General features: G+C 47.1%; 1 protein-coding gene across 1 annotated transcript in view; it reads left to right on the forward strand.

Annotated features, from left to right (window-relative positions):
• Positions 1–25,554, forward strand: part of LOC136157473 (hydrocephalus-inducing protein homolog) — a 177,825-nt gene extending 152,271 nt beyond the window's left edge. Inside the window, exons 58-72 of the mRNA XM_065919347.1 lie at positions 241–406; positions 2,828–2,975; positions 3,673–3,880; positions 4,405–4,626; positions 5,088–5,257; positions 9,072–9,270; positions 11,036–11,191; positions 12,199–12,476; positions 13,195–13,414; positions 14,981–15,193; positions 16,258–16,421; positions 17,199–17,349; positions 19,156–19,386; positions 21,304–21,528; positions 23,258–25,554. Coding sequence (XP_065775419.1) covers positions 241–406; positions 2,828–2,975; positions 3,673–3,880; positions 4,405–4,626; positions 5,088–5,257; positions 9,072–9,270; positions 11,036–11,191; positions 12,199–12,476; positions 13,195–13,414; positions 14,981–15,193; positions 16,258–16,421; positions 17,199–17,349; positions 19,156–19,386; positions 21,304–21,528; positions 23,258–23,740 — 3,234 coding nt within the window. The 3' untranslated portion in view covers positions 23,741–25,554. The remainder of the gene's footprint in view (positions 1–240; positions 407–2,827; positions 2,976–3,672; positions 3,881–4,404; positions 4,627–5,087; positions 5,258–9,071; positions 9,271–11,035; positions 11,192–12,198; positions 12,477–13,194; positions 13,415–14,980; positions 15,194–16,257; positions 16,422–17,198; positions 17,350–19,155; positions 19,387–21,303; positions 21,529–23,257) is intronic.
• The last annotated feature ends 894 nt before the right edge of the window (positions 25,555–26,448 follow it).

The following is a 26,448-nucleotide window of genomic DNA, read 5'->3' on the forward strand; positions in this document are numbered from 1 at the left end:
AGAGCCTTAGAAATAGAAATGAGCGGGGCAGAAGCCCATAGAAATACTTGGTGGGCTGGGCAAACAGACATGGATGTTACTGGTACAGCCAAACTCACATGCCCTTACAAAGACAGGGAATAGGAAGTGATGACCTGATAATGTTACCCGGCACAACCCCAGGGCTGGCACACCTTTAAGGTACGTGGAGCAAACACATAGAAGTGCCTCTAACCACTGCGCTCCCAACTGTCTTCTTAGGTTATCTTCCAGTTCACACCTTCCCATCTGGACATCTCGGAGGCATTCTGGACTTTCTTAATCCCTGAACACAATATCACAGTCCCTTTCCTGCTGGTAGGCAAAGCCACTGACCCTCTCATCAATTTTGACAAGTCACATATCAACTTCAGTTGTCTCCTCATTGGTAAGGCTGCCCTGCTGGTTTATATTTTAGAGTTGACATGACCTGTGGGGGAGGGTGTTCCCCCAGCAGAGGAATTCTTTCTTCCTGGTATCTTCTAGAAGTGTGTCAGAGGGCCTCTTTTTGCTATTCACAGGGCCACAGAATATTTAACCTCTCAATCTAATTTCCATCAAGTGTCTTCTAAACCCACACACTAATAACCTAAGAACACTGAGGAAGCTTGCTGCAGAGCCTCCTCGGAAGATTCCTTTGGGGTCTAGATTGACTAGTTTGTCCCCAGAGCCCCATATTAGCCCCATCCTACCTGCATGTGTCCCCAGACTGTGGGCCACAGTGCTCACATTCCTCTGCCATCCTTTCTCACTCTTGCCCCGTTCAACAAACATTGTTGAGCCCCTCACGTGAGCCAGGCACTCTTCTGTGAGCTGGGAATGCAGTGGACAAAGCCCATGTCCCGATCTTCATGATGGTTGCATTCTAGTAGCAGGAAGGAGGCTATCACGGAATGGAAAGGTGAAATATGTAGCATGTCAGGTGTGGATAAGTGTTCCAAAGAATAAAATAGGGTAGGGGGAAAAGGAGTGCCAGCGGGCAGTGGGAACGTGACATTTGAGCAGAAACTTGAAATAAAGGAAGTGATGGGCAAGTCCCCTGTAACACTGTGACTCTATCACATGGATGTGATGTTTTGTGTATGTGTGTGAGAGAGAGAAATACAACTGAAGTCAGAGGATTTGTTTTAGTAATTCGTTAGACTAGTTATAAAAGTAGCATTCTTTATAAGTCAACCAATGTGGTGTTGTATAAGGAAAAATGTAATAACCACTCCCCACCTCCCTCATTTTTCCCTTTCCATCAGAGGAAACCAGTGTGAACAGTATGATGTGTATTATTTCCATACATTTCTTACACTGATACGTATAATAGATAGGAGGAGATTATGGCATTTAATCAGGTTTTGAACAAGTAAGTGGGCAATGTAGCTTAAGAATAACAACAAGACAATTTAATCTGGGAATGCAGTTTAATGGTGCATTTCAATGTAATTATTACATCATCAGATTAAAGAAGAACCAGGTATTGGTGTATACCAAAGAATCATTGCTAAAAATTCAGCAGACATTCTCAACAAAAACTCTAGTAGTAAAATAAAAATAGAGGGGGAAAACTTGAACAAAGATTAACCAAAATCAAGAGGCAAATATTATCTGGTAATAAACCACTGAAGTTACTTCAATTAGAGTCAGGAATTAGGCAAGAATGGTCATTGTCACTGTCATTATTGGACACTTTGTTAGTGACTTTAGCAAGTACAATAAAATAAAAAAAATAATTGGCATAAACATTGGAAAAATAAGAGACAAAATTGTCTCATTTATGCTATTGCTAATGATGCCATACATAGATAAGCTCAAGAGACTCTAGGGAAAAGCAAAACAAACTTCTAGAATCAGCAGGATAATTTAGGAAGTAGATGTTTGCAAGTTGTTTGCAAAAATCAATGCTTTCTCTTTCTTTTAGCAATAAGCACCTAGAAACAAACAGAAAATTCCGTTCAATACTGATAAGACCTATATAATAGCCAAGGATAAATGTCACAAGAAAAGCACAGGACCTATATGAATAAAACTATAAAATCTTATTGAAATGCCCGCAAGCAAAATCTGAACATTTGTCCATTCTTCCAAAAATTAAATGCAAATTTAATCAAGTTCTAAATAAAATCCCAGCTATTGTTGTCTGATAAAATACAGGATGCACAGTTTAATTTGAATTTCAGATAACAAGGAATGATTGTTTAGTATAAGTCTGTCCCATGCAATATTTGGGACATACTTATACTATAAAAATTGTTTGCTAAACTTGACAGTCTTAGTCCTAAAGGATTGAGGTGAGGGCAGAATTTGGTAAAATGATTCTAAAGTTTATGTGGAAAATAAATGCTCCACAATAGTCAAGGAAAGGAAGAAAAAGCAAACTAGTGACAAGAGATATGTTAGTCAGGGCCCTGTCAGGACACCCATGGCACATCTGAAGTCTAATTCAAAAGAGCCCGATGCACAGATGATTCATGGATCATCTGAGCGGAGGGGCCTACCTACCCCCATTAACAAAAGCAGAAAGGCGTTGAGTCTAAAGGAGCAAGAAGGATCCCAGGAGAGCTACAGCCCAGGCTGAGTGGCCACCTACGAGGAGCAGACAGTTGATGGGGCATAGTTCTAGAAGGAAGAGCTGGAGCGCCTTGAGAGGAAGAACACTTGTAGAGTAAAAAGAAGGAAGAGGGGGAGCCACAGGCTCAGGAGCGTGGAAGAGGGAAGAAAAGAAGCTGGAGACTCCCTTCTGAGCAGGCTTCCTCTCGCCTGCTGAGGTACGTCCGGAGCAGGCACGAGGCCCCCTCTGAGGGTAGTGTTTCCTCCTCAGGCAGAGAAGCCAGGGAGACTGTGAAGATCATCAGCAAGGAGGAGCAGGAGTTCCATTTCGCCTTCCAGGACACCTCCCGCTATTCTGAAGGTTTCAGCAACAGCCTGGTTGTATGTCCCATGGAAGGCTGGGTCCCCCCACTGTCCAGGTAAACAGAAAGGAAGCCCCCCAGGACTGCCCTTGCTCATATGGCAGGGGTCCCAGGCTGACTAGCCAGGAGAATCAGGTTCCTTTAGAGTGCCCCATCTCTGGAGTCTCTCCCAACTCTAAAATTTGGAGCTTCCCAGGTGAAGCTAATGGTGAAGAACCCACTTGCCAGTGTAGGAGACGTAAGAGATGTGTGTTTGATCCCTGGGTCGGGAAGATCTCCTGGAGGAGGGCATGGCAACCCTTTCCAGTATTCTTGCCTGGAGAACCCCATAGACAGAGGAGCCTAGCAGGCTACAGTCCATAGCGTCACAAAGAGTCAGATACTACTGAAGCATCTTAGCAGAGTGCCCCATCTCTGAAGTCTCTGCCAACTCTAAAATTGAGATATTGCAGTTTCATCTCTGTCCTGCTTATCCCCTGCTGGTAATTTTCACCATGAGTTGTAGAATACTGAGAACTTTAAGCACTTATTCTCAGTATTTTCTTATGCTTATATTCTTTTCCATACTATCCACTGTGTTTGAAAATCCCTAAAGCAGTAGCCTGCCATGCCTGGCAAACTTTCAGAATTCACCCTGATTTGGCGTTATGCTGCCTTCCCCTCCTAGTGCCTGATGATCCATTGGGCTTATCTTCTTCAACTTCTTTAACAGATTGGTCTAGTTACCCAATCTGCTGTCGTCTTCCCCAACCAGGTTCCCAATTGATATTTTCTTCACACCAAAGAAAGAAGGAGATGTGAACTTTAATTTGATCTGCAATGTGAAAAAGAAAGCCCACCCTCTGACCTTAAATGTCAAGGCTGAGGGCTACTCCGTGAACGTGGAGGTCAAATGCAAGGACAGGAACGGCTCCATCACTCTCCTGCCTCCCAACCAGACTACCACTGTCAACTTCTGTGAGGTAAAGGTGTGAGAGGGCCCTGCTCTCTCTGCTTCCACACTGGCTGGGAAAAGCAGTGCATGGGAGCATTAGATGAAGCTCTGTTTCAAATGCCAGGGAGATCAGGAGAACAGAAATGTGCCAACAGCAGCTCCATCCCCAGAATGTGCATGGTTTTGATGTGAAAAGAAAGCTTTTCACATGGTATGATAAGAAAGCTTTTCTTATTTTACTTTTCAGGGGGCAGAGAGATGGTAGGCAAGGGGAAGAATGCTTATCTTAAACATACATGAAGGAGGTTTTGTTACCAAGTGAGCTCTAAGAATTCAGCTGTCATCTTCCTCTTCAGAAGGAAGGACTCCAGCACTTTGTAGCTCCTGCTGGATTCTGGCTGCATTATGCTAATGATACTCACTCAGCTCACTAACATCATGGGCTGTCGCTGCCTCTCAAAGGGTATTTCCCCCAACACGTTACATACCCTGACCCCAGAGAAGGGAACCATAGTATGTACTCACTCAACATACAACTCTGTTCTTCTTCAGGTGGAATTGAATGAGTGTGTCCAGTGTGAATTCAGCTTTATCAACACTGGAAAGTTCAACTTCAGCTTCCAGGCAGAGCTGTCTGGCCCCAGATCCCTGCTACAGTACTTGGAGTTTTCACCCACTGATGGCAGTGTGGACGTGGGGCAGAGTGCACACGCCTCCCTGTCTTTCCAGCCATTAAAGAAATGTGTCTTGAAGGGTCTGGAACTCAAAATCAAGGTGAGGCATTTAACATTGTCCAACACTGAATGTGCTCACAGCATTCTGTCTTGAGAACTGTGTCCAATGTCCACCCTTAGCTGCAAGGCAGGATGGGAAGTCAAGCATGTTTCCCAGGCAAGTTGGCAACCAATCGGAGTCCTGCTAATGAGGAAGCCCCAGGAAGCAGATGTTGGGTGGGAACTGACAGGTCTCTGCACACCCCTCTGCCTTCGAGCTGAAGTATTCCTGCAATGATTCAAGAGCCAATGTGGGGCCTGGTTGCAGAGTCATCCACCTTGGTTTCCTTAAAGAAACTTAGAGCCTGTTAATCAGAATCTCTGTAGAGATTCTGCACATGGAGTCCTGGGACCTGAATTCTTTTAAAGCACCTGACTTCTTCCCTCCTTCACCTGAGAGTGTAAGGGCCCTTTCCTCTCACTTCTCCCTGTCATCTCCACTGGACATTCTCTCCCCCACAGATCAGCCACGGCCCAACATTTACGTGCACCATCTCAGGCTTTGCTGTGAGCCCAGCTGTCCATTTCTCCTTCACCAGCTACAACTTTGGCACCTGCTTCATCTACCAAGCTGGCATGCCCCCATACAAGCAAACCCTGCTTGTCACCAACAAGGAAGAGACAGCTATGAGGTAAGTAGACTTTCCAGAACTTCCAGATGATTCTGCCACTCCTGTGGATTCTACAGCCTCCACACAGCTGAGGTCCTGCCAAGACAGAGAAAGGATTATAAGAGAGCCTCTAGCACAGGTGGGCATGAATCCTGAATATCCTTTCCTCACTGCTAATACTGATATTTGGATAGCCATGAACTTCTCTGCTAAAAAAGAAGACAAAATCCTCTTCTGGAAGTGAGGGGGACAATGCCAGATGACCTGACAAGAGGCTTGATTACTTGCATTTATTTTCCACACGTAATAAATGTGGGGGAGAAGGCAATGGCAACCCACTCCAGTACTCTTGCCTGGAAAATCCCTTGGACGGAGGAGCCTGGTGGGCTGCGGTCCATGGGGTCGCTGGGAGTCGGACACAACTGAGTGACTTCACTTTCACTTTTCACTTTCATGCATTGGAGAAGGAAATGGCAACCCACTCCAGTGTTCTTACCTGGAGAATCCCAGGGACGGGGGAGCCTGATGGGCTGCCATCTATGGGGTCTCACAGAGTCAGACATGACTGAAGTGACTTAGCAGCAATAAATGTGGAAACTCAGATTTGGAGAGTTAAAAAGTTAATTTCTCGGGCCAGTGAACTTGCAGTAAAAGGCAGATCTATACTGAGCCTTAGCCCTCTGATTCAAATCCAGCCGCTCTGCACCATCCCTGTGTAGAGTGTTCCAATCCAGATTTCTGGGCCTTATTCCAGACCTAACAAAACGGAATCTCCAGAGACAGACCCAGAGACCTGTGTTTATTAGAAATTCTCTAGATCAGTGTGCTGCAACTGAACTGAAACTTCAGTTTCAGAAAAGTTGTCTTATCTGCAGTGTCCAATATGGCAGCCTATAGCTACATGTGGCTATGGAGCCCTTGAAATGTGCCTAATGTCACCAAGGAACAGGATTTTTTATTTTAATTAATTTTAATTTAATAACCACGTGTCTAGTGGCTACCATGTCAAATTTCAAATAGCACAGGTTCAAATCCCAGTTCTTCCCTAGCTATGTGACCTCGAGCAAATGTTTTTTGCTTTTTTAAAAAAATTAATTTTTATTGGAACATAGTTGTTTTACAGTGTTGTATTGGTTTCTGCTGTATAGCAAAGTAAATCAGCTGTACGTGTATATACATCCCCTCTTTTTTGGATTTCCTTCCCATTCAGATCCCTGCATTTAATGTAGTTCCTTGTGCTATACAGAAGGTTCTCATTGGTTGTCTGTTTTATATATAGTAGTGGGTATGTGTCAATCCCAATCTCCCAGTTCATCCCACCCACCCTTTCCTCCTTTGGTATCCATACATTTGTTACCTACATCTGTGTCTCTATTTTCACTTTGCAAAAAATGTTCATCAGTATCATGTTTCTAGGTTCCACATATAATATATTATTTTTTTTTCTCTTTCTGTATGACAGTCTCTAGGTCCATCCACATTTCTGCAAAGGGCACAGTTTTGTTCCTTTTTACGACTGAGTAATATTCCATTGTGCATGTGTACCACATCTTCTTTATCCATTCCTCTGTGGATGGGCATTTAGGTTGCTTGCATGTCGAACAGTGGGGTGCTTGTGTCTGTTTGTTTGTTTGTTTGTTTTTCATTTATTTTTATTAGTTGGAGGCTAATTACTTTACAATATTGTAGTGGTTTTTGCCATACACTGACATGAATCAGCCATGGATTTACATGTGTTCCCCATCCTCATCCCCCCTCCCGCCTCCCTCCCCACCCCATCCCTCTGGGTCTTCCCAGTGCACCAGCCCTGAGTACTTGTCTCATGCATCCAACCTGGGCTGGTGATCTGTTTCACCCTTGATAGTATACTTGTTTCAATGCTATTCTCTCAGAACATCCCAACCTCGCTTTGTTTTTTTTTTAAGTCCTTATTGAATTTTTCACAGTATTGCTTCTGTTTTATGTTTTGGTTTTTTGGCCACGAGACATGTGGAGTCTTAGCTCCCTGGCCACTAATGGAGTCTGCACCCCCTGCGTTGGAAGGCAAAGTCTTAACTGCTGGACTGCCAGGGAAGTCCCTATCTTTTTGAATTATGGTTTTCTCTGAATCTATGCATAGGAGTCATATGGTAGACCCATTTCTGGGTCATATGGGTAGTTCTATTTTTGGATTTTTAAGGAACCTCTATTCTGTTCTCCATAGTGGCTGTATAAATTTATATTCCCACCAACAGTGTAAGAGTTCCCTTTTCTCCACACCCTCTTCAGCATTTATTGTTAGTATTATTTTTTGATGATGGGTATTCTGACCAGTGTGAGGTGATATCTCATTGTAGTTTTGATTTGCATTTCTCTAATAATTAGTAATGTTGAACATCTTTTCATGTGTTGTTGGCCATCTGTATGTCTTCTTTGGAGAAATATCTATTTAGGTCTTCCACTCATTTTTTGATTGGGTTGTTTTTTTATTTTATATTGAACTGCATGAGCTGTTTGTATACTTTGGAGACTAATAATCCCTTGTCTGTTGCTTAATTTGTGAATATATTCTCCCATTCTGACGGTTGTCTTTTCGTTTTATTTAGGGTTTCATTTACTGTGCAAGAGTTTTTAAGTTTAATTAGGTCCCATTTGTTTATTTTTGTTTTTATTTTCATTACTTTAGGAGGTGGGTCAAAAAAGATCTTGCTGTGGTTCATGTCAAAGAGTGTTCTTCCTGTGTTTTCCTCTAAGAGTTTTATAGCATCCAGCCTTGCGTTTAGGTCTTTATAAACTCTCTGTGCCTCCGTCTCCTTGTCTGAATTGGGGGATAATAATAGTACCTCCCCATGGGTTATTAGGAGGATTAATTAGTTCATTTAGAGAGAGTACTTAGTGCCTGGAACATAGAAAATGCTCAGATATTTTTATCTGCTGCTACTTTTGTGGGAGTGATACTGGTGGTGATGACGATTCTCCTGAATGTTACATTACAGGAGTGTCATGTAATTTTAAATACTAATTTAAAATCTTATCTGCCTATATTCCTTCTTGTCTAATTTAACTGAATCTGACTCTTATTTTGTTTCAGGAATTATACTCTATTTACTGCCTTAGCTAGAGTCCTTCTCTAAATACTTGGAAGACAGACGAGGAGGGATTGTAATGGAGGTCTAGGTGCTTCCCATCCACAGATGCAGGGGGTGGACGTGATCTTTGAAGGTCCCTTCTAGTTGAGCTATTAGTAATAATCATAACAGTAGCTCACCTTTAGGAATGCTTCCTCTGTGCCTTCAGTGGCTGACTTAGTCACTTTATCTCATTTAATCCTCACAGCAGCTTCATGAGGAAGAGATCACTACTCTCATTTTGCAGGTGAGGCAACAGGGACCCAGACAGGCTGAGTAACTGTTCTCGGGTCACATGGAAGTTAGGGCTGGAGCCTGAATCCACACGCTTGTCTGACTCTGGACACATCCTCCTCCCCGCTGTGCTTTCCCACCCAGTTACTCCAGGAAGCACACCCTTCTCCCAGGAAGCTGCCACACCATGAGCTGCGTCATCAAGGAAGAGGGGGTGAAGAGAGTGAAAGGAACACTGGGTCAAAGGTCATGAGACTGCCTCTGAGGCCTGGTTCTGCCAAGGTCTCAGGCTGTGATCTGGGGGAGGTGACTCAGTCATGCCCAGGAGACTGTAGGCTGGACCACTGCTGCAGTCCCTTCCAGCCCTGAAATCCCAGCTCCAGGACGACACGGCAGGACATCCCGCAGCGGGTCCAGCTCGGAGAAGCAAGGGACTCATTCCCTCCATGTCGGCCATTCGAGAGCTCACACAGCTTCCTTCTGATTTCCTCCAGCTTGGATTGTTTGTACACCAACACCAGCCACCTCGAGGTGAACTTCCGAGTCGATGTGATAAAGCCAGGAAAGACACTGGAGATCCCCATCACCTTTTATCCTCGAGAAGCTATCAGTTATCGAGAACTCATTCCCTTTGAAATCAATGGCCTCTCCCAGCAAGTTGTTGAAATCAAAGGGAAAGGAACGGAAATGAAGGTAAGTGACAGTTGGGGAGCTCATCGGGCTTGGCACCCCCACTTCTTGCCCTTCTCAGCCACCTTTGCCCACCTGAACCCACACTCCTCTGACTCCATGTCTCCTGCCCCTAGCTGCTCTGTCAGAGGTCAGCCAGTTCCATCAAGACAGATCAGACCCAAGAGAATCACATAGATCTTGCCAGTACCAAATGTTACTGTGTCAAAGGATACAAGTAACCACAGGCGCTGCAGAAACATTCTTTTTCTTGGAGAAGTTTGAGACTGTCCGATGCAGTGTCCCAAGCAAGTCCTCTTCCTCCCACATGAGAGCATGTAGTGTTTTCAGGTTACAGTCAAGGTTTGTTTGAAGCACTGTATGCAGACATAAGTTTCAGTTATGGGACATCTTTCCCCAAGACCACATAGACTGACATTCTCCAGTCAACCCCAACTCCCAGGATCCCATCTGACTGAGGCCCTTGCTTCTAACCAGGTGCTCCTGGCAGGAAGGGGATGGTCTGGTTCCACCGCTTATCCTTTCTTCCCCGTGTCCAGTATACATTTCACATGTCTGTCTGGTGGGAGTTTCCACCTTTATTAGGCTGTTTTAGAAGACTGAAGACCTCCTGCAATCCTCAGCAATGCATGGGACATTTCAGCAACCAAGAGGAAATGGGAGGGGTGTGTTCCTGGCGTCCTTTCCATCAATCCAGGGGAGCAACAGGATCAGGCCACCTGGTGTGTCTGCGCCCAAGCCGGCGGCAGGGTCTCTTCTGGTGTCATGGTTTCTTTCACGTGTTCATTCATTCACTCGCTCAGCATTCATTTATGTCAGGTGCTTTGCGGAAATCCAGAGGAGACGTAAACGTGTTCTCTGACCTCCAGGAGCTTACACGCTGGGGCCAGAGACTCTTACCTTTGTAGACAACATGGAAACCTGTGGGTGGGATGGAAAGATCCCATCTTTCCATTAGGGGGAGGGGTGCTGTTTATTGACTGGTCAAGTGACAGTGACTGGTGGGTGCTGTTTATGTGGGTCACACCATCCCAGAGGGCAAGGCCCAGCCTGATCTCAGCCTGATGCAGGCCAGCATTTTGATCAGGGCTTTAGATGGGGGCTTTAAGATGTATCTGCTTTTCCCACCTCCGCTGCCATGGTTATCTCTCTCTCTTCAAGGCTCTGTCTCCTGCCCTCTTCCAGTCCCTCTGCACAGAAGAGCAAGCCAGGGCATACTCACAAGATACCCATCTAATGGGACCACTCCAGGCTGCACTGGCTTCCCACTTCTCCCAGAAAAAAACCTGATCCCCCTCCAAGCTATCTTCTCGTGTTCCCCACCTCGCTCCCAGCCACAGGCCTGGCCAGACCACTCCCTCCAGCTCAGGGCCTTGCCACAGCTTCTCTCCTCCCTCGGGGTGCAGCCCCACGCCACCCTGACTTAAATCCAGATGCTACCCTTCCAGCAGCTCCCAGTGTGAGCATGCCTTCCTCAGGGAGGCCTCCCTCACCCTCAGACTGGCTCAACCCTTTGTACCCCGAGCCTTTCCTTCTTAACAGCTCTGAACCCAGCTGTAAGTATGTAATTGTACAATGAGCTATTTAGTGCACATTTTATGCACATAAATGTTTGTTGAGTGAGCGAAGGCGAAGGCCCATCCAGTGTGAAGAATGAGGGACACGGGAAGAGAGGGAACCACCCTTGCCTCACTAGGGTACACCCACAGTATTTCTCTTTCTCATTAACTGCTGACCCCTCCCTTCCTGCTCTCTTTCTTGTCCACAGATTTTAGTCCTCGATCCAGCCAATAAAATTTTGAAGTTAGGAGCCATCCTACCTGGACAGGTGGTGAAAAAAATGGTTTCCATCATGAACAACAGCCAAGCCCAGCTCACATTTAACCTGTCAGTCATGTTCTCAGCGGAACTCCAGGAAACCAAGGTTGGTGATCAGGGTCCCAGTGGCGTGTTCATGCCTCCGCACCTCATGGTTCTCAGGCAGCTTCTGTGTGCCAGGCCATTCCAAGTGCTGTCCATGTCTGATCACCTTCATAAAAACAGTATAGGGGTACCCCTGTTACTCTCCTTTACATGTAGGGAAACCACAGCTTGGAGATGCTCTGCCTCTAGAGGGCGACAGTGACGCACAGAAGTGCCCTTGATAAGGACCCAGAAGATCTGGGCGCAAATGAATATATGTGCATCTTCATGACAGAAAATTTGAAAAATATGGAAAATCACACAAAAAAAACATTTGGCCTATAATGTCATACCCTGAAATAATCACTTAACATTATTGCTACCTTTCTTTCCCCTGCTTTTCCTACACATTTTAAAAATAAATTGCTAACTTTCAGATTGTTTTGAAACCTGGTTTTATCATCTACCAGTAACTCCTAAACATTCAGTTTCATTTGTTCATCTGTACCTTCATTATGTAGATGAACCAAGCCTCTATTTCTGCTCATTTCAGGTGTTCCTGGGTTTTTTTTTTTAATTTATTTTATAAGCAACATTGTAATATCCATTTAAACAAACCTTTCTGTGCATCCATGACTCTCCTAGGAGCATATACTCCTAGGAGTGGGCTTCTTGGACCAAAAGGAAGAGTGTGTTTCAACATACATCATTCATCTGCCCCCGACAGGCTGTCCCTCTTTCCACTGGAGTCCTCTATGTGAGAGAAACATGCTTGTTGCTAAATCCATGTCCTCGGGCTCTCTGCATAGGGAACCTACAGCCCTGGCCGCCCGCTTCCTCTAACAGTGTTTGGGTGCCCCTTTGAAATGGGACCAGATGTATTTTATCCTGAGGATGGATTGTATCCATTCCTTCATTCAATTCATTCTTACATTTACTCAGTAACCCATCCTCGCAGCAGGACCTCAGAAATGGAGCCCCAGGAGTGCCCCACCCTCAGCTGGTGAGACTTGTTGTCGTTTTGTCCAGGTCATCACCTTGTCACCGTTCCGCAACATCACTATGAAGCCCAAAGAGGTCCGGAAGCTGGAAGTCACCTTCGCCCCGCTAAAGCGTGTCCCTCCCTTCTCCGAGGAGGTGTTCATGGAGTGCATGGGGCTCCTGCGGCCCCTTTTCCTCATCAGCGGCTGCTGCCAGGCCCTGGAGATCTCCCTGGACCAGGAGCATCTTCCCTTTGGACCAGTCGTGTGTCAGACACAAGCCACGCGTCGCATCCTCATGTTGAACATGGGTGACGTGGGTGCAAGGTAGGAGAGCCCCCTGGGCCTGGATTCCCTGGGTGGTCTCCATGCCACAGGTGGAGGTAAGGCTCAAAGTGGTGCCCACCACAGGCGCCCGCCCAGTCACCGTTCAGCACGCGGCCACAGCCGTGCCTGCCGCACACCGCGCACCTCCAGGGGGCGCTCTGCACCCCGGCCTCCGGGGAGCAGTGCCTGGAAGCTGTGCTGTGGCAGCCCTGGCCCTGGAAGCTCTGGTCTGCGCCATCCTGCCTGGACCAAGGGCCGACCACAGAGGGGTGACCACGGGGTCAGCAGGGTCAGGGGCAGCTCTCATGTGAAGGGATCATCTCCACCCCCGGCTCAGACCCGAGAGGCAGTGCAGGGATCGGCCACGGCTACCAGCTCGGGAGGGTTCCAGTCCTGGCTGTGTGACCTCAGGCACCCACTGAAATGTGTTCAGGCACATGTCCCCCCAGTGGCTGTCCCTTGTGGACAGTACGATAAGATGCACCACTTTCCACCCTTCTCAGCCCCTAGGGAGAGTGAAGAGAGTGCACCCAGGAATGACTTGGCCTTGGTCCCACACCCCGGCTTTTCCTGGCAGCCTTCCTTCTCCTAGGTCCCAGGGAGGGCACAAGGGGATGAACCTCCCACCTGAAAACCAGACCCAGTCTCTTCTCAGCCGCATTGAGGACACCACCGGGATAGTAATAAATTGTCTTCCTTGTCTCCTGTCTTGGAAAAGGTTCAAATGGGATGCCAGGAAACTTGAGCCTCCGTTTTCCATCAGCCCGGAAGAGGGTTATATCACCGCAGGCATGGAGGTTTCTTTCGAAGTGACTTACCATCCTACCGAGGTGGGCAAGGAGATTCTCCACAAAAACTTGCTCTGCTTCATCCAGGGAGGCAGTCCTCTGAGCCTAACCCTGTCCGGAGTGTGCGTGGGACCACCTTCAGTAAAAGAGGTCAGTAGGTGCTGCCCACAGATGGGCCGGTGGTGGGCTGGCCCGGCAAGCCCCACAAGAGAACTCAGTCAGACTCTGTCCAAACAGTCCTCGGTGCAGACCTGCTCCCTCCGCCACACGGCCTCTGCGCAGGCTCTTCCCACTGCTGACATACTCCTCCCCCCTCTCCATTTAGTTAATTCAGCTCTCAACCCAGGCATCTCATTCTAAAGGAAGGTTATACGGACATCTCTGGCTAGATCACATTCTGTCACAAGCTCTCTAAGCAAACAGTGACACCTGGGTTAACCTCTGCTCACCCTGTCGCTAGAAGCCCTAGTAGCGGACACCTGATAGTTCCTGGCAACATTGCTTACGGTCATAATGACACCTGATCTGCATCTCTTGCTATTTCAACAACGTTATGTACATGGAATCACGCCGTATGTTATAAAAGTGTATGTGCAAGTCTTGGCAAGAATATATACTTTCATTTTCTTGGGTGAATATGTAAGAGTGAAATGGCTGGATCATAGGGTAGGTACATGTTTACCTTTTTAAGAACTTACCAAATTGTTTTCCAAAGTGGTTGTGTCATCTTACGTCCCCATCAGCCACATCAGACGTTTCTACTTGCACCACATCCTTGCCAATGCTCAATATGGTCAGGTTTTAAAATTTTTTAGTCATTCTAATAGGTACATGATGATATCTTGTGGTTTTAAATTTGGATTTCCCTAATGACTAATGGTGTCAAGCATCTTTTCAGGTACTTCATTGCCATCCATCTATCTTCTTTATTGAAGTATCTGTTCAAGTCATTTTTATTTGGGTTGTTTGTTTTCTTGTTTTACTGTGTTTTGAGAGCTCTTTGTATATTCAGGACATAAGTTTTAAATTTATATCTTCAGTCTGTTTAGAGTTCATTTTTGTATATAGTTAAGATTATGGATCAAAATTCAAAAAATCCATTTTTTGTGCACAGATATCCAGTTGTTCCAGAACCATTTACTTAATAAATTATCATTTCTCCACTGAATTGCCTTTGCACTTTGGTCAAAAACCAATTGATCATATAGGTGTGGGTCTCTTGCTAAACTATTCTCATCCCCTTGGTGAACTCTTTTGGTTTCCTTTATACCAGTGCAACATTGTCCATGTTGCTAAATTCAATGGCTGGTTCTCACTGCTCTTCTTACTTGACTTGTCAATAGCATTTGAACACCTTGAACAAGCCCCTCCTCCTTCAAGCACTTCCTTCATTGTGTGACCTCCAGGATACCACCCTCTCCTTGTTTTCCTCCCACTTTAATAGTTTCTGCTTCTCATCTCCCCTTCTGATTTTTCTTAACATTGGAGTGTACAGGATTTTAAGAATTAGTCCTAAAATCCCTTCTTTTTTTCTAAATACACTTACTTCTTGATGATCTCATCCAGTTTCTTGCCCTTAAAAAAAAAAAATTGCTATCCTGACAGCTCCCAAATGCGTGTGTGTGTGTGTGTGTGTGTGTGTGTGTGTGTAAACTTTCCTTTGAACTCCAGACTTGTAAATTCCGCTGCCTACTTGAGGTGTCCATCTTCTTCCAGGTGGTGAATTTCACCTGCCAGGTGCGCTCCAAGCACACACAGACCATCATGCTTTCAAACCGCACCAACCAAACCTGGAATCTGCACCCCATCATTGAGGGTGAGCACTGGGAGGGGCCCGAGTTCATCACCCTGGAGCCTCATCAGCAAAACAAGCCCTACGAGATCACCTACCGGCCCCGCACCATGAACGTGGAGAACCGCAAGCATCAGGTAGGTTGAGCCCCGCCTCCCACATCGGTTTCCTGGCATGGTTGGAGGAAGGAGCTGTGGGAGAGAGAATGTTAGGACAAGGGGGGGACCCTACAAATAATGTGGAAATCACAGGGAACTGTGTCCAAAGCTTATCAAGACCAAAGCTTCCCTCTTCGTCCGTATATTTTCATGTTGAGGGGCTTCACTTGGAACCCGAGGCTCATCTCTGAAATGAAGTCCCAGATGAAGCATCAAACAATTAACACTTAGTTCAAGTGCACAAATAACACCAAGGTGACTGTGATAAAGATTAAAAAAAGAAGCCACAATCTTCCACTCCCCTCACAAAAAAAGAACTGTCTTCTTCTGTCTTCTTTACCAATCCTCACTCAAAGACAGCCATGGCTGCCATCATCACATCCTCAGTTTTTGCATCCTGTTTACTTTCACTTTACATCACATCATGAGCATGTGTCTGTTTAACTGTGTGATCTTCTTGGTGATCATTTTTACTGATTGACTAATATTGCACTGAATGCCAGCTCCATAATTTATTTAACACCCTCAGTTGTTGGATGTTTAATTTATCTCTAAATTTTCATCAATAGAAGCGATTCTAATATACATGTGTATCCCCAACGGCTCAGTGGCAAAGAATCTGCCTGCAATGCAGGAGACGCAAAAGACTGGCTCGATCTCTGGGTTGGGAAGGTCCCCTGGAGGAGGAAATGACAACCCACTCCAATATCCCTGCTTGAAAAATCCCTTGGAGGGAGGAGGCTGGCGGGCTACAATCCAAAGGGTCACAAAAAGTCAGTCACGACTGAGTGACTGAGCACGCACGTTTACGTATAACTTTTTCCTCTGCAGGGATTTTTCTTCAGTAAGTTCCCTGGGATGAGATTCCTGGTTCAAATACACATGAACATGTTTGTGACTCTTGGAAACATATTATGAAGCTGCTTTCCAAAAGTGTTAAACCTATTTGCGTACCTTCGTTAATCCTGTGTCGCTGCCATGCCTGAGAGGTAGCTGATAAAGGACCCTCTGTGTCACGCTCACCATGGTTGTTCTTCTCTTAGGGCACCCTCTTCTTCCCCCTCCCAGATGGGACTGGCTGGCTGTACCAGCTGCACGGGACTTCCGAGCTCCCCAAGGCTGTGGCCAATATCTACCGTGAAGTGCCATGTAAAACACCCTACACTGAGCTCCTGCCAATCACCAACTGGCTGAACAAGCCCCAGAGGTGAGAGAATAGATGGGGGATGAAGAGGGGACGGAGGGAGGACGCGCAGTGTCGAGCCTGGCCCTTTGTGCTGCTGCCAGGCATTGCCTGGCCTGCACCCCACAGACAGTGTCCTGTCCAGGGCTGTCTGTGAGCAGCCGATGCCTTGTAAATCTCCTGGAAGTGCCAGGCACAAAATAAGTGCTCAATAAATGTTAGCTGTCATTATTATCAAAATGATAATCGTGGTGGTTATTATTGAGAGCCCTGTCTTATCACATCAGCCACTGGCCAGATCCTCGGATCTTGTATTTGCAGAGCAAAAAGGAGCTAGAGGAGCTGGAGGCCCAGACGGGTCCCCTTCTTTTTTTGGAAAAAGAGCAAAAGGCTGGGAGAAGAGAGCTACCTGCTCAGCACAGTGGATAAACGCCCAGACCCAAGTTTGAATGCTAGTTCTGCCTATAACTCGGCACTGCTACCTGAGCATGGCGTCTTCCTTCTCTCCACCTCAACTTCTTCCCTTGTAAAATAGAGAGGATAACAAGATGTACCTCCTACAAACACTGTGGCGACTAAAAGCTTGTAATGTAACCCATGTGGAGCAGGACTCAGTACCTGGCACACAATAGGCAGTTATTAAATGGTAGTTCCTGTTATTACTAGTGACAGTGTGGGAGCTAAAACCCTGGACCCACATGCTTTCTGTGAAATCAAGAGTGGACAAGGTACCTTGCCTTCTTTCCTTTGGGCAAACTGTCTCATTTCGTCCTCTCTCCTTGCACCCCTGTGTTCCCGCAGATTCCGGGTCATTGTGGAAATATTGAAACCAGAGAAGCCTGACCTGAGTGTCACCTTAAAGGGCCTTGACTACATTGATGTGCTGTCCTCCTCCAAGAAAGATTACAAGCTGAACTTCTTCTCCTACAAGGAGGGACTATACACAGCAAAGGTATCCACACACTAAAGGCACTGCCCTGGGACCCTGGAGGTTTGGCCCTGAGGCTGATGATCCTGGTGTTGGGAGGGAAGATATACCCTCCCTTATCCTGTGAGACTGACCATTTAGAGGGACCAGACCCTTTAAGATGAGACTAGATAGCCAGCCAACATGTAGGTCCATACCAAGCCCTCAAGGCGGCAGAATCATGAAAATCCTGAAGCAGTAGGTAACACTGGGCATCAGACACCAGACCACAATAATAAGAGCGAAAAGATCCCTTTTCTGAGGGTTTAGAGAGCGCCCAGCATCAGGCTGAGCCCTTGACACAGCTGGTGACGTCAGAGCCAGGATTCATCTCAGAGCCAGTGACTCCAGGACTCCACAGGTTCCTTCACGCATGAACTGTTTCTCCTGAGTCATTCATCAGTTCAGCAAGCCTCTCTTGAGCACATGTACCATATGCTATACTACATGCTGGTAACTTAGCAGTGATCAAAAATAGGCACAGTCTCTGTTCTGCTGGAACACGCAGTCCAGTGGAGGAGATGAGCATGCATCATGTCATTGCAATGGGTCACTTCAAAAGGGCGTAAGTGCGTTGAGGAAAAGGAGTACATGGTTCAGTGGCTCAGTGAGAGGTCAGGGCTGAAGAGAACTTACAGGAATTATCCACCTACAGATAGTGCTTGACACCAAGATGGAGGATGGAATCACCTAGGGAAAGATTTTAAAGCGAAAAAATAGCCCATGAGCACAAAGAAATGGCAAGAATGAAAGGAAATAATGACAAGTACTGGCAAGGGTGTGGAGAAAATGGATCTTTCATGTGTCGCTCACTGGGGGGAGTGAAATAGTGAAGTTACTTTGGAAGACAGTCTGGCAGCTTCTCAAATGGATAAACATAGAGTTACCATAGAATTCAGCAATTTCGGGGGCTTCTCTGGTGGTCCAGGGGTTAAGAATTTGCCTTCCAATGCAGGGGACACAGGTTCAATCCCTGGTTGGGAAGCCAAGATCCCATGTGGCTCATGGCCAAAAAAATAAAATATAAAACAGAAGCAATATTCAATAAAGACTTTAAAAAAAAAAAAAAAGAATTCAGCAATTTCTTCCCAAAATAAGTGAAAACATACGTCCACACAAAAGCCTATATATAAACGTTCATAGCAGCATTATTCTTAAGAGCTAAAAAATGGAAACAACCTAAATTTCCATCAACTGGTGAACAGAGAAATACAATGGACTATTATTTGGCAATAAAAAGTGACAGGAACCAAGTACTGATACAGGCAACACTGAAATGAACCCTGCAAACATTACACTATGTGAACAAAGCCAGTCACAAATGGCTACATATTGTGCAATTTTTTTATATGAAATGTCCAGAATAGGAAAGTCTATAGGAACAGAAAGTAGCCTAGTGGTGCCTAGGACTAGAGGGCATGGGTTAGGGGGACATGGGAATGATTGTTGCTGGATAAAGGGGTTCTTTTGAGGGTGATGAAGGTGAGTGGTGATGGTTGGACCACTTTGTGAATATACTGAAAAGGCACTAGACCGTGTTGCTCTCGCCTCTTCTGAAGCAACCCAGGCTCCTCCATGCCTGCTCACCTGGAAGGAGCCAGAGCAGAACACCTGAAGAGAAGGGCTGGGTGGCGGGGTTCACGTAGGCTGGGAGGGCCCATGTCAGCCCAGGCCCCATGCTTCACATGCCCAGGCATTGCTAACGGAGAGAAGGAGCCTGTCGATGGTGGAAGACCCCAAACTAACCTCTCTGCCCCGCCCCACTTCCTCCCACTCTCTCTGTGAATCCAGGTGATCTTCCGAAACGAGGTGACCAACGAGTTCTTATACTACATGTTGAGTTTCAGGGTCATCCCTTCAGGCGTCATCAAAACCATTGAGATGGTGAGCCCCGTCCGGCAGAGCACCTCGGCCTCCATCAAGGTGGACAACCCCCTGCCCTATATGGTGACCTTCTCCACGGAATGCAGGGTGCCTGACATCAGCCTGCCCTCCCAGTTCGTGGTGCCGGCCAACTCTGAGGTATGGCCCTGGGACTCTGCCCAGGGGGCCTCTGAACCCACTTCTGCATCCTTGAGTTGGGGCAGCCTGGCAGTGGTCAGGAAGGCGGAGGACGACCGATCCGTCATGGTCCTGTTCTCTCCTCTGCCCTGCTGCCCAAGTCCTGATATAAACCAGGGCCACATAGAGCTTTGGCTCAAGCATGTTAAAGGAATTAATTTATTAGCCACTGGGGCTTCCCTGGTAGCTCAGACAGTAAAAATCTGCCCTCATTTCAGGAGACCCAGGTTCAATCCCTGGGTCGGGAAGATACCCTGGAGAAGGAAATGACAACCCACTCCAGTACTCTTGCCTGGAGAATTCCATGGACAGAGGAGCCTGGTGGGCTACAGTCCATGGGGTCGCAGAGAGTCAGACACGGCTGAGCGAGTAATACTAGCTGTCTCTGTTACATGTTTGTTTGCCCTGCTCAAATTAAATTATTTTTCTTACTTTTCCTAATTATATAAGTCAATGGAATATATGTAGTGAAAAGGACAGCAAGGGATACGTAATAGTGTTGCTGGATCAGTTGATAATAGTTTTATTAGATGTTTTGTATATATGCTCAGTAAGGAAACTGGCATCCAGTTTTCCTTTCTTCTATTAGCCTTGTTGGAGTCTGCTGTCAGACTATGCTCATTGAGGTAGGTTTCCTCCTATTCTTTTCTATGGGAGAATTTGTGGAGTATTAGATGGGTAAAAAGAAAGCTTTGTGATCCTGGAATTTTGTTAAGGGAAATTTTTTTTTTTTTACTATTGATTAAATATCTTTAATGGTTATAGGGCTATATGGGTTTTCTTTATCTTTTTGAGTCTGTTGTAGTAAGTTATATTTGTTTACACATTTGTCCATTTTCATCTAAATTTTTTAACTGTGGTAAAATCATGTAAATTTTAACACTGCATTTTTTTTCTGTTAAACATCTACAACAACTTTAACGATACCCTCTTTATTTTTCAATAAGACCCAGTTTTTTTTAAGAAACAATATCTGTTCATGACAAAAAGACTATTTTATCTCTATAAAAGTACATGAAACAGAAAATAAAAGTCCTGGGACTTCCTGGCAGTCCAGTGGTTAAGACTCCGTGCTCCCACTGCAGGGACCACAGGTTCAATCCCTGGTCAGGGAAGTAAGATGCTACATGCCACTTGGCATGGCAAAAAAAAAAAGAATAGAAAAGTCCCCCAAATCTCATTTCCCCCACCCTAAGACAATTACTGGTAACAGTTCAATATAGCCTTGATGTGTCTTTTCTATACATATGTAGACATATTCCTCTCCACAGCAATGAACTCATATACATTTCTGGAATCTTCTTTTTTCCACTTAAAATATTATTACCACCTTTTATTTCAATGATTAGAGCTTTGGTGCTTCCTTTTTAATGGCTACATAATATTCCACAGAAGTAAGTATAATTTATTTATCCAGTCTTTTACTGCTAATACATTGGAATTATTGCCCTTATTTTGCTTTTATAAGCAGTACTCTTTGGTTCTTATTTTGTTTTGCTTTGGATGACAATAGAGGAAGCAGAATGCCTCCTTCAAATGATGGTAGAACCCCAGAAGCTGGTTGGAGATTATCCACGAGCAGAGAAGGAGCTGCCCGACCTTTAGCCCTCCCGCTCCCCCAGCCCACCCACTCCTGTCTCTGTAATTACACTTCTCAAGAGAGGATCCAGTACCTATTTTTATATTCAGAGAGATTCCAGATACAGAAATACCCCGACTAGGGAAAAATTCCAGGGAGGAAAAGAGGGCTGGTTTGGACAGAGGTTCCCAGGCTCAAGATCAGTGTGAGTATCTACCGCCAACCTGCTCTGAGGCCCCCAGAGGGGCAGAGGAGAGGCGGACATTCAGCATCACAGGAGCCTCTGTCTTCTCTTGCAGGGAACGTTCATATTTGAATTCCAGCCCCTGAAAGCTGGAGAAACCTTCGGGAAACTGACCCTGCACAACAGCGACCTGGGTTACTACCCATATGAGCTCAATTTGAAAGCCTTGCCAGCACTGCCTGAAAAGCCTGTCCACTTCCAGACTGTTCTTGGCAGCGGCCAGAGCATCTTTGCCAAGTTCACCAATTACACTCGGCAGAAGACAGAATACTACTGCAGGGTAAGCAGCCCCGGCCCCACCCTCTGCCCTCCACTTTCCAGAGGTCTGGGCTCAGAAATAACGGGCGGACACTGGGGTGCAGAAATAGGAAACCCATACTTGGGGCCTTCATCTAGTTGAAAACTCCCAGCTAGAAACAAGAGTACCAGAAAGAATATCAGGTCTGGGTTCTTCGTCACGAGTTTAACAAGCTGGAGTGTGGCGGGGGGGCAGCATTGCTCAGCAGTGGATACAGAGACAGTTGATTGGGGGGGAGGTTCTGTTTCAATAGTTAATCCTATATTCACACTGATGTAATAGGGAGCATATATGGAACACTTGGTGTGGGCCAGGCTCCATTTTACATGCATATTTAAAAAATCCTGACAGCTATCCTGTGAGAGTATTGGTAAGTTATTGGTTAACTCTACCGAGAGCTCAGTGGTCATGAGTATACGCTATGAAATCCAGCAGACCTGGATTTGAATCCTCACTTCACTGTTTATTCTTTGTGTGAATAACTTACCAGTACTCTCACAGGATAGCTGTCAGGGTTTTTTAAACATGCATGTAAAACTGAGCCTGGCCCATAGCAAGTGTTCCATATATGTTACCTATTACATCAGTGTGAATATAGGATTAACTACTGAAACAGAACCTCCCCCAAACCAACAAAATAAAATTTATTCCTCTCTCAGACAGCAGCGTGGGCTTAGGGTTAGGTGCCGTGACATCAGGCACCCAGACCCCTTTGTCCTGATCTCCTTCCATCTATAGAGAGTCGCTTAGGTCCACGTGGACCAAGATGGTTTACTGTGGCATCCTCACTGCAGCCAGCTACCATGGGGAAGGCGGGGAGCTGTGTACCTCACTTCCACTCACACTTATTGAAGAAAACTTCATACGACCACACCCAGCAACAAGGGGCACTAGGAGTGTAGCCTTACAGTCGGCGGCCACGTGCCCAGTTAACACTGACGTCCCATGGCCATGGTCACGAGGCAGAGGCTCTTTTTGTTTTTTTTTTAAATTGAGGTATAGTTGTACAATTTTAACATAAGTTTCAGGTGTACGAGATAGTGATTCACAATTTTCAAAGAGGCATAGGCTCCTGGTCATCCCATCCATCAGGAGAAGCCTAATTATGCTGCAGTAACAAACAGTCCCAGTATCTCAGTGGCTTTAAAACAACAAAGTCTCCTTTAGCACTCCTCTGTGTAGTCACAGTCCATGGGGGACTCTGCTCACCAGCCACTCAGGGATGCAGGCGAAAGGGCACCCACCATCTCACATGCTCCAGTCTTGGGAGCAAAGGCGTGACGAGACCCCAGAGGGACCTGCACTGGCACCTAAACACCCCGGTGTGGAAGGCACGCCTTGCACTTCTGTTCTCCGCTTATTGTCCAGATCTAGTGCACCCCACCCCCAATCCACGAGGAGCCAGAAAGCCTGGCCCTCCTTGCCTGTGGAAGGAAAGAAGTGCAGGTACAGGGGAGCAGCCCCAAGGACCGCTGCCCACATCACCCTGCCTCAGTTCCTCTTGGCCTTGGTTTCTTCTTAGTAAACTAGGGATAAACTAGTAATACCTTCTCTTCAAGAGAGTCACAGGGCTCGATTCTTGTACAGCCTGCCCTGCCTCACACAAGCCTAGGTTGCTCATGTCGGAGGGTGGGGCCCTGGGGAGGGCCCGGAGCTGCAGGTTTGCTCCTCAGGGTCCAGGGGGAGCCGAGCACGTGTGTTCCCCTTTCAGACCGACTGTCCGGACTTCCACACGGAAAAGGTCATCTACGCGGCGCCTGGGGCGCAGGGCGGCACGGAGGTCAGCGTGGAGGTGTACTTCGAGCCCAGCCGCCTGGGCGAGAGCAAGGGCAACCTGAGCCTATTGTCGCTGGCGGGCGGCGAGTACACCATCCCCCTCTTCGGGGTGGCGCTGCCCCCCAAGCCGCAAGGCCCCTTCCTGATCCGAGCCGGTTACAGCATCGTCATCCCCTTCAAGAACGTCTTCTACCACCCGGTCACCTTCTCCTTCATCGTGGAGAACACCGCGTTCTCCATCCGCGCCATGGACTCTGTGAAGCCCAAGAAGGTCAACAACATCACGGTCTACTTCGAAGGGAACCCATCGGGCAGCAAAACACCAATCACCAGCAAGCTGATTGTAACCTGTCCGCCGGGCGAGGGCAGCGACACTGGAATTAAGTGGGTTTATTACCTGAAGGGGATCACCCCGTAGTGAGAACCAGGGTTGGCAGCATCATCAAGAAGCCATCTCATCAGCCCTTACGACCTTTGTGTTGTTCTAAGCCCCACAAAGAATAGAGAAAATAATGAGAACTCTAAAGGTACCATCTCCAATTCAGTTATAAGGGCACTTATTTCCATATTATGTGAATTCCAAATATCTATATGAAATACAGATACCCCATGTTTAACACGGTAACTATATAAAACAGAGCTATATTTTACTTTGCAAGAGCAAGTCTCTAAATTTGATTTCTTAATATGCCTACAAAGCTCAGGCACTGTGTAATAATCCCCGTGTTTAATAAGGTGACCTTCTCTCACATGGCTCTCAGCGGCACATGACTCTGGGGCCCTGCAGTTTCTTTTTAAAACCCATGATGGCTTCAAGAGCCCTTAGCCATGATTCTGTTTTGACACTGTATTTTATTCTGCTTTCATATGAAAGCCAAACAAGTCACTACTTTCAAAGCAAAGAGCAGATACATCAAGGCAATTATTGCAGGGGCAGAAGTTGGGGTGCTCCCCCATCTCTGGGTCCCTGATCTGTTTCCCATAGAAAGTTCTCACTGATGGCCAGATCCTGGAGAGATGCTAATAGAGACCCCAGTTCCCCCAACCCCACTCAGCTTGCAGAGCAGTGAGTCTCTGCCTAATTCTGATCCAGACCCCACCTCCCCAAACACTGATTTAGTCAGTCCAGGGAGGGACCTGGCATCTTTTTAGCTTGTATAGCAGAGTTGAGAAGCAGTGCTACAGATCAAAACCCACCTGGCCAGTCACGCAGCGGCCAGTCAGGAGTGTGCTTCCAGGGGGACCGTGTCTCAGGTGGATGCGTTTTAGCTGCAGCTGTCTTGTGTGTGCTCACAAAGAGTGACAGTCTGGTTGGGGCCCTTCTTCCGAGGGAAGGCCGTGGAGGCCCCAGCTCTGGGGAGAGTGCCTCCCTGGACTCTCCCCGGGGTCCTGCAGTGGTCTTAATAGAGCCACTCACCCGTTGGCGCCACCTGTTGACATAAAGGTGGTTGAAGACTGACCCTCAGGCGTAGGAGTGGAGGGCCAACAGGCTTCTGCACAAACGCGCACACACACCTAATGCCTGAGGGTCCCCAGCCTCCACCTCCTCCCCTCTCCTTATCCACTCCACCTGCAAGAGAAGGAGGCATCAAAGAACCTCCATGGCCTTTTGGGAATGGATGCTCCCAAGAGGTGGTGCTCAGAAATGATCCCTGGACCGACAGCCTGAGGATCACCTGGGAATTTGTTTAAAAATGCAAGTTCTCAGGGCCGGCCCCAGACCTGCTGAGTCAGAAGCTCCAGGGTCGTGGCCCAGAAACCTGTGTTTTTAACAAGACCTTGTGGTACTGGAGGTGTTTTCTAACGGACAGAGATTCTTCCACCTCTTTGTACCTCCCTCCGACCCTCAGCCCCTTACACCTGACACACAGCTATACCAGATGAAGCCTCTCCTAAAGAGGCTGCAGACACATGCTTGAGAGCTCATTTTTGTGACCACTGAAGACCGTGCTATAGGAATAAAGTTGAAGAACAAGACGACAGATACTCCCAGTGATTAATGAGTAGCACGCCAAGGGAGCACAGAGTAAGGAACACGTCCTCTAACCAGCCAGTACAGAGTCCGAAGAAGCCAATGGTTCTCAAACTTAGTATCGATCAGAATGACCTAAGGGCTTGCTGACCACAGACGGCTGGGCCCCACCCTCAGAGGGCCTGATTTAGTAGGTTTGGGTAGCCCGGGGAATTTGCATTTCTGCCGGGTTCTGAGGGACGCCATCGCTGCCCACGTGGCCAGCACAGCTCTGAAGCCTGGCATCAGTAGCACCTAGGAATGCAGACTGTCAGGCCCGCCTGGACCTCCTGAGTCAGAATCTGCATGTTAATGCCCTCCTGGGTGGGGGTGGGGCTGAATGCACAGTGCAGGGGAGAGCGTGGCTGCAAAGGCCCCAGGGGAACTGGAGCCTTTGCTGAGCCCACAGCCCCTAACGCTCTTCATTAGAGCCCTGGAGAGAATCTCACCAACTCTTCTTACGGCCTAATGAGTGAAACGGGCCCCTACCCCCCAATCCCCCCCCAATTCCCCAGAGGCAGATCTGGGGGGAGGGGAGCCATTGGCCCATCACCAGCTTCTTCTAAAAGGGTAAACCTTTTCAACACTTTTAAACCCCATATGATAGACAGTTCTTAAGACTTCAGGAAAGAGGGAGGAAGCTGTGCAGAAGCTAGCTAGAACATCCATGGTCCGAGCACAGTGAGACCCAAGATTCCTCTAACTGTGAGGGTCAAGACTCAGCTATGTTCCCCTGAGGCTGCGGGGCTCCCAGCCCCCACCCTAGACACTGGCTGCTATAGAAACCGGTCACTTCCCAGTATCACCACCAGCGAAGCAGTGCCTTTAGGTGGCCGGGGCAACTCCGCGGCTTCAGCCCCGTCCTGCTCCAGCCAGCCACTAAGTCTAGGGCCCAAGCCTCAAGGCCTGGAGACACACCCCCCTGGGACCAAGCACCCAGCCCAGGCCCTGCCCCAGCATGAACCCCCTTCCGGGATGACTTGACATGGGGGTACATCGCTTTCCTGTGCGTGGTTCTTACATTTCCTTGGCCTCGAAAAAGACAGCAATGAAAATCATTTCATATTGGTAAGTTTGGAATGGCAGAATAGCTCAACAGAGGGCTGGAGGGGAGG

The sequence above is a fragment of the Muntiacus reevesi genome, chromosome 2 (genome assembly GCF_963930625.1).
Source record: "Muntiacus reevesi chromosome 2, mMunRee1.1, whole genome shotgun sequence".
In the NCBI taxonomy this organism is placed as follows: Eukaryota; Metazoa; Chordata; class Mammalia; order Artiodactyla; family Cervidae; genus Muntiacus; species Muntiacus reevesi.